The 15,475-nt window shown below is 41.2% G+C and overlaps 1 protein-coding gene across 2 annotated transcripts; it reads right to left on the bottom strand.

The window, feature by feature from the left end:
* Nucleotides 1–1,065: 1,065 nt before the first annotated feature.
* On the bottom strand, nt 1,066–15,369 carry efhc1 (EF-hand domain (C-terminal) containing 1). 2 transcript variants are annotated; one of them, XM_061886068.1, is made up of 9 exons: nt 14,718–15,369; nt 8,525–8,800; nt 8,170–8,460; nt 7,947–8,096; nt 7,651–7,843; nt 2,336–2,562; nt 1,879–2,254; nt 1,652–1,798; nt 1,066–1,563 (listed from the first exon to the last, which is right to left on the bottom strand). In XM_061886068.1, the coding sequence occupies exons 1-9, from the start codon at nt 14,781–14,783 to the stop codon at nt 1,547–1,549; spliced, it is 1,743 nt and encodes a 580-aa protein (XP_061742052.1). In that variant the 5' UTR covers nt 14,784–15,369; the 3' UTR covers nt 1,066–1,546. The 2 variants fall into 2 exon arrangements, with proteins under 2 accessions (XP_061742052.1, XP_061742051.1); XM_061886067.1 differs by having other exon boundaries at nt 1,067–1,578.
* Between the last annotated feature and the right edge of the window lie 106 nt (nt 15,370–15,475).

The raw sequence follows: 15,475 nt of genomic DNA, 5'->3' as shown, positions 1-15,475 counted from the left end.
TCAATACAATAACAAATAAATTCTAGAGAAAAAATTTGAAAATGTTTTTAAAAAAATATTAAATATTTATACAAATAACCGTGGTTGATAAAGTCAAAATATTACGGGGAAAAAAACTCACAATACTATAATCAAAACAATACTATGAAGATAATGTGTCTTAATAATGAGTGGCAATGTTATGATCAAAAAGTAAAATAAAAAATATTTCTGAAAATAGTTTTGGATTGAAAAGACAACTTTTTAGTCTCATAAAATTATTTTTTTTGGCATGAAAAATGCAATTTTTTTTTATTTGATCAATACGATAACATAAATAAATAAATAAATAGAGAACAAATTTGAAAATGTTAAAAAAAAAATATATATTAATGTAAAAATCTAAATATTTATACAAATAACCATGGTTAATAAAGTCAAAATATTACGCAGAAAAAAAACTCACAATAATATAAAGATATTGTGTTTTAACAATGAGTTATGATCAAGAAGTAAAATAAAAAATATTTCTGAAAATAGTTTTGGATTGAAAATACAACTTTTTAGTCTCATAAAATTACTTTTTTTGGCATGAAAAATGCAACTTTTTTGTAATTGATCAATACAATAACAAATAAATGAATAGAGAAAAAATGTGAAAATGTTTTTAAAAAAAATCTTCAATATACAAATAACCGTGGCCAACAAAGTCAAAATATTACGGGGAAAAAAACTCAATACTATTGAGATAATGTCTTAATAATGAGTGGTAATGTTATGATCAAAAAGTAAAATAAAACAATTGTTTTAGATTGAAAAGACAACTTTTTAGTCTCATAAAATTATTTTTTTTGGCATGAAAAATGCAATTTTTTTGTATTTGATCAATACGATAAATAAATAAATAAATAGAGAACAAATTTGAAAATGTAAAAAAAAAAAAAGTATTAATGTAAAAATCTAAATATTTATACAAATAACCATGGTTAATAAAGTCAAAATATTACGCAAAAAAAACTCACAATAATATAAAGATATTGTGTTTTAACAATGACTTATGATCAAGAAATAAAATAAAAAATATTTCTGAAAATAGTTTTGGATTGAAAAGACAACTTTTTAGTCTCATAAAATTACTTTTTTTGGCATGAAAAATGCAACTTTTTTGTAATTGATCAATACAATAACAAATAAATGAATAGAGAAAAAATGTGAAAATGTTTTTTAAAAAAAAATCTTAAGTATACAAATAACCATGGCCAACAAAGTCAAAATATTACGGGGAAAAAAACTCCATACTATAGAGATAATGTCTTAATAATGAGTGGTAATGTTATGATCAAAAAGTAAAATAAAACAATTGTTTTAGATTGAAAAGACAACTTTTTAGTCTCATAAAATTACTTTTTTTGGCATGAAAAAATTCAATATTTTTTTGGGTCATTTTTCTTTGCAGTCCAGCCGGACAAAAAACAAAAATAAAAATACTTCCCAGAATCCATGTCTTTTTTTTAATGAGGCATCCTTTAGGTCCATCCAGGTCCAAAGCGACACGGTGGGCTTGACCTCATAACGATTGCGCTGCTGTATTATCCCCACCTCGTATAAAAAGTTAGCACTCAAAATAAAATTGACCAACATTGATTAGGTTTTCGGGCTGGGTCTTACTTACCACTTTTGTCAGCTGTCAGTTTGGGCTCGGTCCCCAGCTTCTGGCGTAGTGTATCAAGGGTCTCCAAAGGGATCTGGCTGGGGTTGGTCTCCATGTACTTCAGCACGTATAGGTCAGCGTCGGTCAGCATAAAGCGGTGTCCAAACGCTACAAAGGAAATAAATACAATTAGTTGAAGACCTTTTGGACATTTGAAAAGACCAAGGCAGGGGAGATAGAGGACCCACCGTCAACGGTAGACCCGATCGAGAAGTCCGCCGGTGAGTAGAAATCGGGATTGTCTACGGGAGAATGCGGCTTGGGAACGCGAGTCCTTTTCAGGAACACTCCGCCGATGAACCCGGAGTTGTGTTTGTGGTTCTCGTAAATACTGATGGTGTCGTTGGACAGGTAGTAGGACAGAATGAAACGTCGGTCCGCGTCTTTGGCTTTTTGAGACTCCGAGGCGCCAATGCGCGTCACCATCCGGGCGCTGTAGCGCAGAACTTTGTGTTCGTTTTCCAGCATCTTCAGCACGTTCTTCCTGGGGGGCGCGGGGATTAGGGATAAGCAGCTCTGGAGGGAATCTTCCAGGGATCCGAAGCCGTTGTAGGGCGGTATCTCCTGGAATTGTGGTTGGCAAAATGGTGATGGGGTGAGAAGGGATACGACAAAAAATAAAAAGCCAGGGATGGATAACCTCACCTTTTTCATGCCCTCGAACTTGCCCATCTTCTTGGGTACTTCGATGCTTTTTATGTTGATTTCCGGATAGTTGGTCTGGTAGTATTCTTTCGTGAACTCATCGCAGTCGTACAAGAGGAAACGCCGTCCCATTATCGTAACCGTCTCACCGACCCGGAAGTCGGTGGGTGAGAAGAACTCTTCAACCTCCTCGACGGAATCCTCCATTACACAGCTGGGAAACTGTTCTGCAAAGACAGGCGACAGAGTTGGGGAATTGTGTTAGATGTAAATATAAACGGAATACAATGATTTGCAAATCATTTTCAACCCATATTCAGTTGAATGCACTACGAAGACAAGATATTTGATGTTCAAACTCATAAACTTTATTTTTTTTGTACAAATAATAATGAAGTTAGAATTTCATGGCTGCAACACGTGCCAAAGTAGTTGGGAAAGGGCATGTTCACCACTGTGTTACATCACCTTTTCTTTTAACACTCAATAAACGTTTGGGAACTGAGGAAACTAATTGTCGAAGCTTTGAAAATGGAATTCTTCCCCATTCTTGTTTTGTGTAGAGCTTCAGTCGTATTTTACGCTTCATAATGCGCCACACATTTTCCATGGGAGACAGGTCTGGACTGCAGGCGAGCCAGGAAAGAACCCTCACTCTTTTTTCTACGAAGCCACGCTGTTGTAACACTTGCTGAATGTGGCTTGGCATTGTCTTGGTGAAATAAGCAGGGGCGTCCATGAAAAAGACGGTGCTTGGATGCCAGCATTTGTTGTTCCAAAACCTGTATGTGAAGTGAAGTGAATTATATTTATATAGCGCTTTTCTCTAGTGACTCAAAGCGCTTTACATAGTGAAACCCAATATCTAAGTTACATTTAAACCAGTGTGGGTGGCACTGGGAGCAGGTGGGTAAAGTGTCTTGCCCAAGGACACAACGGTAGGGACTAGGATGGCGAAAGCGGGAATCGAACCTGCAACCCTCAAGTTGCTGACATGGCCACTCTACCAACCGAGCTATACCGCTATATGTACCTTTCAGCATTAATGGTGCCTTCACAGATGTGTAAAGTTACCCATGCCTTGGGCACTAATGCACCCCCATACCATCAGAGATGCTGGCTTTTCAACTTTGCGTCAATAACAGTCTGGATGGTTCACTTCCCCTTTGGTTCGGATGACACAATGTCGAATATTTCCATAAAATTTCGAAATGTGGACTCGTCAGACCACAGAACACTTTTCCACTTTGCATCAGTCCATCTTAGATGATCTCGGGCCCAGCCAAGCCGGCGGCGTTTCAGGATGTTGTTGATAAATGGGTTTGACGTTGCATAGAGTTTTAACTTGCACTTACAGATGTAGCGACCAACTGTAGTTACTGACAGTGGTTTTATGAAGTGTTCCCGAGTCCATGTGGTGATATCCTTTACACACTGATGTCGGTTTTTGATGCAGTACCCCCCGAGAAATCACAAGTCTGTAATATCATCGCTTACGTGCAGTGATTTCTTCAGGTTCTCTGAACTTTTAGATGATTTTACGGACCGTAGATGGTAAAATCCCTAAATTCCTTGCAATAGCTCGTTGACAAATGTTGTTCTAAAACTGTTTGACAATCTGCTTACAAAATGGTGACCCTCACCCCATCCTTTTTTGTGAATTACTTAGCATTTCATGGAAGCTGCTTTTATACCCAATCATGGCACCCACCTGTTCCCAATTAGCCTGCACACCTGTGGGATGTTCCAAATAAGTGTTTGATGAGCATTCCTCAACTTTATCAGTATTTATTGCCACCTTTCCCAACTTCTTTGTCACGTGTTGCTGGCATCAAATTCTGAAGTTAATGATTATTTGCAAAAAAAAAATAAAAAATGTTTATCAGTTTGAACATCAAATATGTTGTCTTTGTAGCATATTCAACTGAATATGGGTTGAAAATGATTTGTAAATCATTGTATTCCGTTTATATTTACATCTAACGCAATTTCCCAACTCATAACTTGAAATGTTCTTTGTCTTTTCTGACTTACAAATGTTACAAAGTTGAGTAACAGTGTTAAAACAATGCCCACGAGTCAAATCTTAAGATTGCACTCAAAATTAGATGCCATTGTTTGCAGGGTTTTTATTCCGGCTATGTTGTGACATCACTGTGAGGTGGAAGTCCTTATTTGGACATTAGGTCAAGCTGTCAACCAGAGGGGGAGGATCTCCTCTGTACCTAATGTTGTGACCGTGTGAATCTATATAATGTTTCCATCCATCCATTCGTACATGGATGAATAGAGGAATCTTTATATTGTTTAAGAAGTTTAATTTTGTTTAAAAGTAGTGGTGATGACCTAACTATTCAAAACCCAAAACCAGTGAAGTTGGCACGTTGTGTAAATGGTAAATAAAAACAGAATACAATGTTTTGCGAATCCTTTTCAACCTATATTTGTATTATTTTCTATATAATTTGTATAATTTTTTTGCAAGTATTAGCTCATTTGGAATGTGATGCCTGTGACATGTTTCAAAAAACCTGGAAGAAGTGGCAAAAAAGACTGAGAAAGTTGAGGATTTGCTCATCAAACACTTATTTGGAACATCCCACAGGTGAACAGGTGTGGGCCATGATTGGGTATAAAAGCAGCTTTCGTGAAATGCTCAGTCGTTCACAAACAAGGATGGGGCGAGAGTCAGCACTTTGTGAACAAATGCGTGAGCAAATTGTTTAAGAACCGCATTTCTCAACCAGCTACTGCAAGGAATTTAGGGATTTCACCATCTACGGTCCGTAATATCATCAAAAGGTTCAGAGAATCTGGAGAAATCGCTGCACGTAAGAGACAATGCCCGTGACCTTCGATCCCTGCATCAAAAAGTGACATCAGTGTTTAAAGGATATCACCACATGGGCTTCAGAAAACCACTGTCAAGAACTACAGTTCCTCTCTACATCTGTAAGTGCAAGGTAAAATTCTTAAAGCGAAAGCCATTTATCAACAACACCCAGAAATGCCGCCGGCTTCACTGGGCCCGCGCTCATCTAAAAAAGACTGACGCAAAGATGTAAAGTGTTCTGTGGTCTGACGAGTCCAAATTTCAAATTGTTTTTGGAAACTGTGGACGTCGTGTCTTCCGGAGGAAAAGAACCATTCGGATTGTTACAGGCCCAAAGTTCAAAAGCCAGCATCTGTGATGGTATGGGGGTGTATTAGTGCCCAAGGCATGGGTAACTTACACATCTGTGAAGGCACCATTAATGCTGAAAGGTACATACAGGTTTTGAAGCAATATATGCTGCCATCCAAGCAACGCTATCATGGACGCCCCTGCTTATTTCAGCAAGACAATGCCAAGCCACTTGTTACAACAGTGTGGTTTTGTAGTAAAAGAGTGCAGGTACTAGACTGGCCTGCCTGTAGTCCAGACACGTCTCCCATTGAAAATGTGTGGAGCTTTATAAAGCCTAAAATACCACAACGGACACCCCGGACTGTTGAACAACTTAAGCTGTACATCAAGCAAGAAGTGGAAATAACTCCACATGAAAAGCTTCAAAAATTGGTCTCCTCAGTTCCTAAACGTTTACTGAGTGTTGTTAAAAGGAAAGGCCATGTAACACAGTGGTAAAAATGCCCCTGTGCCATTTTTTTTGCTGTGTTGCTGCCATTAAATGTTAAGTTAATGATTATTTGCAAAGAAAAAAGGTTTCTTTATCTTGTCTTTGTAGTCTATTCAATTGAATATAAGTTGAAAAGGATTTGCAAATCATTGTATTCTGTTTTTATTTACCATTTACACAACTTCACTGGTTTTGGTTTTGTACATTTTCAGCAGTGTACTTTCAAAAGATAAAGTCTGATACTTTTGGTAAAGGTGGTGTGTGGTTTAATTTGCAATCTGGGAACGCTTCCGGCATCGAACAATTTGCAAAATTGCAGACAAAAATGCATTATAAGAGTGAAAAATGTATGCAAAATTTACACCAAAACATATTTCATATGTAAACTCCAGACCAGTTGTTCTAAAACTTAGTTCACCAGGTACCACCTTGAAAAACACTTGGCTACCCAAGTACAACCAAAATGACAAGCCTTAAAAATACAATATAGCATAGTAAGCCTAACTATTCATCAAAAACAAGTCAGGTATTTACTTAACATGCATATTTAATATTTTCGGCAACTGTAACAAAAAATATGTTGACATGTCCAAGGGGGAAGAAAAGTTTTTGATATTTTCTATGACAACAAAGCCAATTCAAAACTGCTATGCAACTGTGGCATTATTGAAAGTAAACAAAACACACAAAAAAAACGTTCTTTAAAAAACATATACTTTTAAGGCAAAAATTCTGCTACAATATAAACTTAAATAGTACGCTCATTTCAGAAATACTTCCGTAAATCTATCGCGATGACGGCGTTTGATGCAACGTTATATTAGCAATAATCCCTATGGGTTTTTGAATGGACGTGGCCGTGATGCTGCTAAACCGGACTAAAACTTACAAAGGACATGTTGACTCAATGAAGCAATTCAGTCCATCAAGAAGAACAAGCAAACACCTGCTGACCATGGTCATGCCTTGAATCAACTGCTGAAGGGACCGTTTCCATCATAATGTGGGCCACACTAGTCGTTGAGACCCAAAAACCTTCCATTCAGGGGCAGCAGCCTAAGCAGGGAAGCCCAGACTTCCTTCTCCCCAGCCACTTCATCCAGCTCTTCCCGGGGGATCCCGAGGCGTTCCCAGGCCAGACGGGAGACATAGTCTTCCCAAAGTGTCCTGGGTTTTTCCCATGGCCTCCTACCGGTCGGACGTGCCCGAAACACCTCCCTAGGGAGGCGTTCGGGTGGCATCCTGACCAGATGCCCGAACCACCTCACCTGGCTCCTCTCGATGTGGAGGAACAGCGGCTTTACTTTGAGCTCCTCTCGGATGGTAGAGCCTCCTACCCTATTTCTAAGGGAGAGCCCATTTCAGCCGCTTGTACCCGTGATCTTGTCCTGTCAGTCATTACCCAAGGCTCATGACCATAGATAAGGATGGGAACGTAGATCGACCGGTAAATTGAGAGCTTTGCCTTCCGTCTTCACCACAATGGATCGATACAGCGTCCGCATTACTGAAGACGCCGTACCACTCCGCCTGTCAACCTCATGATCCAGTCTTCCCTCACTCGTGAACAAGACTCTAAGGTACTTGAACTCCCCCACTTGGGGTAGGTTCTCCTCCCCAACCCGGAGATGGCACTCCGCACTTTTCCAGGTGAGAAGCATGACAAAACATCCGCATAAATTGTTTATGCCAGCTTACCGTGCCCTGGTTTCATTTTCTTGGGTATCCTCAGTCTCTGCATCAACACCGGGAACGGATATCGGCCACTGTTAGCTTTGTGATCCTCCCTGATCTCCACCGTGTCGTTCACCAGGAAGTAGTGGATAGTAACAGGCAAGGTTTCGCCGAGCTCAGATTCCGAATCATCCCATAGGGCAAAGAAACGTAGCACCTGACCCGGAAAGGGTTTACATACGTCATAGGAAAGGTTATTCTCTCATTTTTGACGGTCAAATCCCAAATATGATGCTCTGTAGTACTTTACAGGGCTTTACCTTGCGATCCATGTGAAGAAACTGGTACCTGCTGTCAAAACCTGAGGTTGTTGTGTAGGTAGGCGGAGCTTTTAGCCGCTGCGTGATATAGGCATCGTCTGGCATTTCCTCGGGCTCATTCAAAATAATGCCCTGACGTTGCATAAAGTTCTGTACGTTGGGTAGAAGTTGTTAGCGCCCAGGAATACCAAACACAGCATGAGTCTATTCATGTGTGTCGTACCTGCGTAAACAAATCACACTGTGCGATATGGTACTTAAAACCGTACACTGCCAGGTCGATGCCAAGGTTGAGGTCTTTCCAATGGTAATACTTCCCAGGTTCCTTCTTAGGTAATCGTTGGCGTTTGATCCGTTCACCTTGTAGTATCCCAGAATTGGGTACCCAGGGTTCAGTGATACTCATGCTGTCGTCTTCAAGGTAATAGTAGATGACCACGTGACGGAAGTAGCTCTTACGCTCGTCTCGGCTGTTGCAGATTTTGTCCTCAAAGTACGCTTTGAAACAAAGCACCTGAATACAGAAACAAGCATGCAATGAACCGCGAGTGACCACGGCAACAAAAAATACTTGATACCTTTTTGTCAAGGGTGACGTAAGCTGGGATGAAAGGTGGAGGATTTGGGTTCACAGCCACACCGGAGTTGTACGACAAATTAATTAAGTCTTTGTAGTATTTCGAGTTGATGGAGCCAAACGGGAGTTCTGGTGGGTCGTGGGTGTAGCCATTGAGCTCCTCTTGCATCATCTGCTCCGTTAATAGCGGCTCCAGTCCGATAGTCAATTTAGGGGCGTGGGCCAACGGTAGGCCCTTGGAATATGACAAAGTCTGGGGGCGGTGGTATGTTGTTTTCTGTGGTGGAAAAAACAAACATCCATGGGAAAAGTGTGTGCAACCCATCCATTTATTTATTCCACTCGTGTGGGGTCACAAAGGTGGACGGTACCCTGCACTGGTTGCCAGTCAATCAGGAAACCAGTATTAAAGTCAACTACCAATTACCTCATAGTGCAGTCCTCTCCATACATTCTGCCAGATTGCTTAACTCTACTAGAGATGGAGACTATCACAGCTGACTTTTTGTGACTGAATCTCAAGGTGAATAAAATTCATTGAAGTGCGGGTAAACGGCGGGAGTAACTATGACTCTCTTAAGGAAAGGTAGGGTGTCGGGACAGTGGAGCACACAGATGTCCAACCAATAATGACCCCAAGAAGACCCCAGGCTTTGGGTGGCCCCGACTATCCTTGGCGCGTATGGCACGGCAGGCCCCGGGATCTCGTCTTGCGACGGCGCGACCCAACGGCAGGTACGTCTGTTTTCCCACGGGTGACCCCTGGCACGAGCCCCTTAGCATTGGGGGGTGAGACTAACCGTCAGGCGGACCCGCATGTCGCGTGCCATGGGGAGGCGGGCAGGTGGGTGGCGGGCAGGCCCCGCTACGAGCCCACAGCATGTGCGGGCGCTGACTGACTTCGCGTCTCAGGTTAACCGCATTACACGTGTGACGGGTGGGTGTGTGTAATTGATGCCCCCATGTAAGGGCCGCCAGAAGTTGGCAGACCCGTCAGCGATCCTGTTCTGTCTCCCTGTAATGTTCGATCCTGTTCTGTCACCCTGTAATGTTTGTCTGCTCTTGAATGGGATTTTGCTAAAAATGTTAATATCTCCTCAGGGATTATTAAAGTATTTCTGATTCTGAAGTGGAGTACTACTTACTCCTACTGCGGGAATTATCCTAACTGTCTATCCAGTCCCTGACACATGCCAATTCGCTTTACTCTATTGGAGCTGGAGACAATACCAACAGATTTAAGGTAAAACAGTGGACTAAAGAAGATACGAGTGCAGTTTTAGGTTGTGAATGGGGCAGAAAACCTATGTTAGTCAACTGAGTTAAAAACTAGACCACCAATGACCCTAGATTGCAGTCCCCGACGACATACATTCTGCTTGATTGCCTAACTCTGCTTGATTGCCTAACTCTGCTACATCTGGAGCCTCTCCCAGTTGACTTAGGGTGACAAGTGGAGTACTACTTCCCTGTAGTGCGGGAATAACACAATTCTCCATCTAATGGGGATTGAGCCTAGGTAAACAGCAAGAGGGTCCAAATCCCTTAACTCTATTGGAGCTGGAGACAATACCAACAGACTTAAGGTAAAACGGTGGACTAAAGAAGATACAAGCGCAGTTTTAGGTTGTGAATGGGGCAGAAAACCTTTGTTAGCCAACTGAGTTAAAAACTAGACCACCAATGACCTTAGATTGCAGTCCTTGACGACATTCAGTCTGCTTGATTGCCTAAGTCTACTTGAACTGGAGCCTGTCCCAGTTGACTTAGGGTGACAAGTGGAGTACTACTTACCTCTACTGCGGGAATTAACACAATTCTCCATCTAATGGGAATCGAGCCTAGGAAAACTGCAGGACGGTCCAAAATGCTTCCAAATCGCTTAACTCTATTTGAGCTGGAGACGATACCAATAGATTTAAGGTAAAACGGTGGACTAAAGAAGTTACGAGTGAAGTTTTAGGTTGTGAATGGGGCAGAAAACCTATGTTAGTCAACTGAGTTAAAAACTAGACCACCAATGACCCTAGATTGCAGTCATTGACGACATACAGTCTGCTTGATTGCCTAACTCTACTATACTACAATTGGAGCCTGTCCCAGTTGACATAGGGTGACAAGTGGAGTACTACGTACCTCTACTGCGGGAATTATCCTAACTGTCTATCCAGTCCCTGACACATACCAATTCTCTTCACTCAATTGGAGCTGGAGATAATACCAACAAATTTAAGGTAAAACGGTGGACTAAAGAAGATAAGAGTACAGTTTTAAGTTGTGAATGGGGCAGAAAACCTATGTTAGTCAACTGAGTTAAAAACTAGACCACCAATGATCCTAGATTGCAGTCCTTGACAACATACATTCTGCTTGATTGCCTAACTACGAGAACTGGAGCCTGTCCCAGTTGACTTAGGGCGACAAGTGGAGTACTACGTACCTCTACTGCGGATCTTATCCTAATTCTCCATCCAGTCTCTGACACATACCAATTCGCTTTACTCGAGCTGGAGACGATACCAACAGACTTAAGGTAAAACGGTGGACTAAAGAAGATACGAGTGCAGTTTTAGGTTGTGAATGGGGCAGAAAACCTATGTTAGTCAACTGAGTTAAAAACTAGACCACCAATGACCTTAGATTGCAGTCCTTGATGACATACATTCTGCTTGATTGCCTAACTCTACTAGACCTGGAGCCTGTCCCAGTTGACATAGGGTGACAAGTGGAGTACTACTTACCTCTACTGCGGGAATTATCCTAACTGTCTATCCGACACATGCCAATTCTCTTTACTCTATTGGAGCTGGAGACAATACCAACAGACTTAAGGTAAAAACAGTGGACTAAAGAAGATACGAGTGCAGTTTTAGGTTGTGAATGGGGCAGAAAACCTATGTTAGTCAACTGAGTTAAAAACTAGACCACCAATGACCCTAGATTGCAGTCCTTGACGACATACAGTCTGCTTGATTGCCTAACTCTACTATACTACAATTGGAGCCTGTCCAAGTAGACTTAGGGTGACAAGTGGAGTACTACGTACCTCTACTGGGGGAATTATCCTACCTCTCTATCCAGTCCCTGACACATGCCAATTCTCTTTATTCTATTGGAGCTGGAGACAATACCAACAGATTTAAGGTAAAACGTTGGACTAAAGAAGATACGAGTAGAGTTTTAGGTTGTGAATGGGGCAGAAAACCTATCTTAGTCAACTGAGTTAAAAAATAGACCACCAATGACCTTAGATTGCAGTCCTTGACGACATTCAGTCTGCTTGATTGCCTAAGTCTACTAGAACTGGAGCCTGTCCCAGTTGACTTAGGGTGACAAGTGGAGTACTACTTCCCTCTAGTGCGGGAATTAACACAATTCTCCATCTAATGGGAATTGAGCCTAGGTAAACAGCAAGAGGGTCCAAATCCCTTAAATCTATTGGAGCTCGAGACGATACCAACAGATTTAAGGTAAAACGGTGGACTAAAGAAGTTACAAGCGCAGTTTTAGGTTGTGAATGGGGCAGAAAACCTATGCTAGTCAACTGAGTTATAAAACTAGACCACTAATGACCCTAGATTGCAGTCCTTGAAGACATACATTCTGCTTGATTTTCCTAACTTTAGTAGAACAGGAGCCTGTCCCAGTTGACTTAGGGTGACAAGTGGAGCACTACTTACCTCTACTGCGGGAATTAATACAATTCTCGATCTAATGGGAATCGAGCCTAGGAAAACTGCAAAAGGGTCCAAATTGCTTCCAAATCGCTTTACTCTATTGGAGCTGGAGACTATACCAACAGAATTAAGGTAAAACAGTGGACTAAAGAAGATACAAGCGCAGTTTTAGGTTGTGAATGGGGCAGAAAACTTATATTAGTCAACTGAGTTAAAAACTAGACCACCAATGATCCCAGATTGCAGTCCTTGACGACATACAGTCTGCTTGATGGCCCAACTCTACTAGAACTGGAGCCTGTCCCAGTTGACTTGGGGTGACAAGTGTAGTACTACTTACCTCTACTGCGAGAATTATCCTGTCTATCCAGTCCCTGACACATACCAATTTGCTTTACTCCATTGGAGCTGGAGACAATACCAACAGACTTAAGGTAAAACGGTGGACTAAAGAAGATACGAGCGCAGTTTTAGGTTGGGAATGGGGCAGAAAACCTATGTTAGTCAACTGAGTTAAAAACTAGACCACCAATGACGCTAGAATGCAGTCCTTGACGACATACTTGATTGTCTAACTCTACTAGAATTGGAGCCTGTCCAAGTAGACTTAGGGTGACAAGTGGAGTACTCCTTACCTCTACTGCAGGAATTAACACAATTCTCCATCTAATGGGAATCGAGCCTAGGTAAAATGCTTAACTCCATTGGAGCTGGAGCCTATACCAGCGGTTTTAAGGCAAAACGGCGGACTACACAAAAGACTGGTTGTCAATCTTAGGTTGTGAAAGGTCGAGAAAATCAACCTTCCCTACTAATTTACCATGAATTGATTTACGTAGACACCGCCTCAAAACAAGTTGAAAAACTTATTCGGGTGTTACCATTTAGTGGTCAATTGTACGGAATATGTACTGTGCTGTGCAATCTACTAATAAACGCTTCAATCAATCAACAAAATTGCAGATTTCTGTCCTTGATTGCAGTCCTTGACGACATAAATTGCTTAACTCTACTAAAGATGGAGTCTATCCCAGTTGACTTGTTGTAACAATTGGGAGTACTTCTTACAAAACCCCAAGCCAGCTACGTTGGCACGTTGTGTGAATCGTAAATAAAAACAGAATACAATGATTTGAAAGTCCATCCATTTTCTACAGCTTGTCCCTTTCCTTTTCAACCTACGTTCAATTGAATAGACCGCAAAGACAAGGTACTTAATGTTCGAACGGGGAAAATTAGTTTTTTTTTTTTTTTGCAAATATTAGCTCATTTGGAATTTGATGCCTGCGACATGTTTCAAAAAAGCTGGCACTAGTGGCAAAAAAGACTGAGAAAGTTGAGGAATGCTCATCAAACACTTATTTGGAACACCCCACTAATTGGGAACAGGTGGGTGCCATGATTGGGTATAAAAGCCGTTTCCATGAAATGCTCAGTTATTCACAAACAAGGATGGGGCGAGGGCAACCACTTTGTGAAGAAATGCGTGAACAAATTGTCCAACAGTTTAAGAACAACATTTCTCAACGAGCTATTACAAGGAATTTAGGGATTTCACCATCAACAGTCTGTGATATCATCAAAAGATTCCGAGAATCTGGAGAAATCACTGCACGTAAGCGATAATATCATGGACCTTCGATCCCTGCATCAAAACATGTGTAAAGGATATCACCACATGGGCTCAGGAACACTTCAGTGAACTAATTTGTGAGCAAATTGTTTAAGAACGTCATTTCTCAAACAGCTGTTGCAAGGACTTTAGGGATTTCACCATCTACAGTCGGTGATATCATAAAAAGATTTAGAGAATCTGGAGAAATCACCTACTCAGTGGCCTATTGGATAAAGAGTCCGCCCTGAGACCGGTAGGTTGTGAGTTCAAACCCCGGCCGAGTCATACCAAAGACTATAAAAATGGGAATTGGGGGTTAAATCACCAAAAAAAAGATTCCCGGGCGTGGCACCGTTGCTGCCCACTGCTCCCCTCACTTCCCAGGGGGTGATCAAGGAGATGGGTCAAATGCAGAGGACACATTACACCACACCTAGTGTGTGTGTGACAATCATTGGTACTTTAACTTTAACAAAAGCGATGATATCATGGACCTTCGATCCCTCAGGCAGTACTGCATTAAGAAGTGTGTAAAGGATATCACCCCATGGGCTCAGGAACACTTCAGTGAACTAATTTGTGAGCAAATTGTTTAAGAACAACATTTCTCAACCAGCTATTGCAAGGAATTGAGGGATTTCACCTTCTACTTCCAAAATGTTATCAAAAATTTCAGAGAATCTGGAGAAATCACTGCACTAGCATAGGTATGTCATGGAGTAAGTAACTCTGACAGGAAATGTGTGCATGATGTTGGGCGGAAGTAGGGCAAAAAACAAACAAAACGTCACCTCGCTTGACATATCTTAATAACTGGTCCGACACATTTGGTTTTAAGGCTTGTTCCAAAACCAGTTACATTTCACAGCAACTTTATCTTGCATTAAAAACCGCCTGCTTACCGTTACATCCTGGAATGACAATCCGGGTAAAAAAGGTAACCCGTTGTTGTCCAACTTGCGTGACATCTTGCCTTTTTTTTTTTTTTAAATGCACAACGTAGTAAAGTTTAAAACGAGGATTTTGTTACGAGGTAGGTTGTTTTTCGGGAAAAAAATAACCCATAACAACGAAAAGCAACGCCGGTCACTTTCTCACATGGTGAGATTGCGACTTTTATTTTGTAGACACAGCGTCACTTCCGGGTACTGAAGCTCCTTAATTGCCCTTTTTTTTTTTTTTATACTTGAAGTGACAAGTAAAACATTCAATTCCCATCCAATCTTCGCCGTGTTTTAAAAGACAAATATGACGTCCGAGTCTGAACGGGGAGAGAAACTGAGCTTTCGGTCGTTTTAGACGTTTTGTTTCAAACATGCTAATGCTAGGATGACGTCAGCTTCTACGTCACCATTTGAATGACGCCGCGAAATGACGAGGGCTACGTCATCGTAAGTTTAACACACAAAACACGTTACTATCTATTCCGATGTCACTAGAACGGGACAAGCGGTAGGAAATGGATAGATAGGTGTATATCATATGGAGGGCGACAACCGTTGCTCCGGTAACCATGGAGACGCTCATATTACATAATTCTCTACTTTCCATGAATTAATTTTATTCCTATGTATAAAAGTGTAATTAATACACACTGTGAATTAAAAATTACAGGCACTTTCATTTTTTTTTTTTTTTAGAGCGACAAGACACTAACTGA

This window comes from Nerophis ophidion, linkage group LG24 (assembly GCF_033978795.1).
Source record: "Nerophis ophidion isolate RoL-2023_Sa linkage group LG24, RoL_Noph_v1.0, whole genome shotgun sequence".
Taxonomy (NCBI): Eukaryota; Metazoa; Chordata; class Actinopteri; order Syngnathiformes; family Syngnathidae; genus Nerophis; species Nerophis ophidion.
Note: the sequence above shows the minus strand (reverse complement) of the source record. Positions and strands in the feature narration are given on the sequence as shown.

Coding starts and splice junctions, on each gene's coding strand:
- efhc1 (XM_061886067.1), bottom strand. CDS start 14,783: ATGTCACGCAAGTTGGACAACAACGGGTTACCTTTTTTACCCGGATTG. Junction 8,801..14,717: donor TGTCATTCCAGGATGTAACG/GTAAGCAGGCGG, acceptor TTTCCACCACAG/AAAACAACATACCACCGCCC. Junction 1,579..1,651: donor ACTGACAGCTGACAAAAGTG/GTAAGTAAGACC, acceptor TTTTTATACGAG/GTGGGGATAATACAGCAGCG.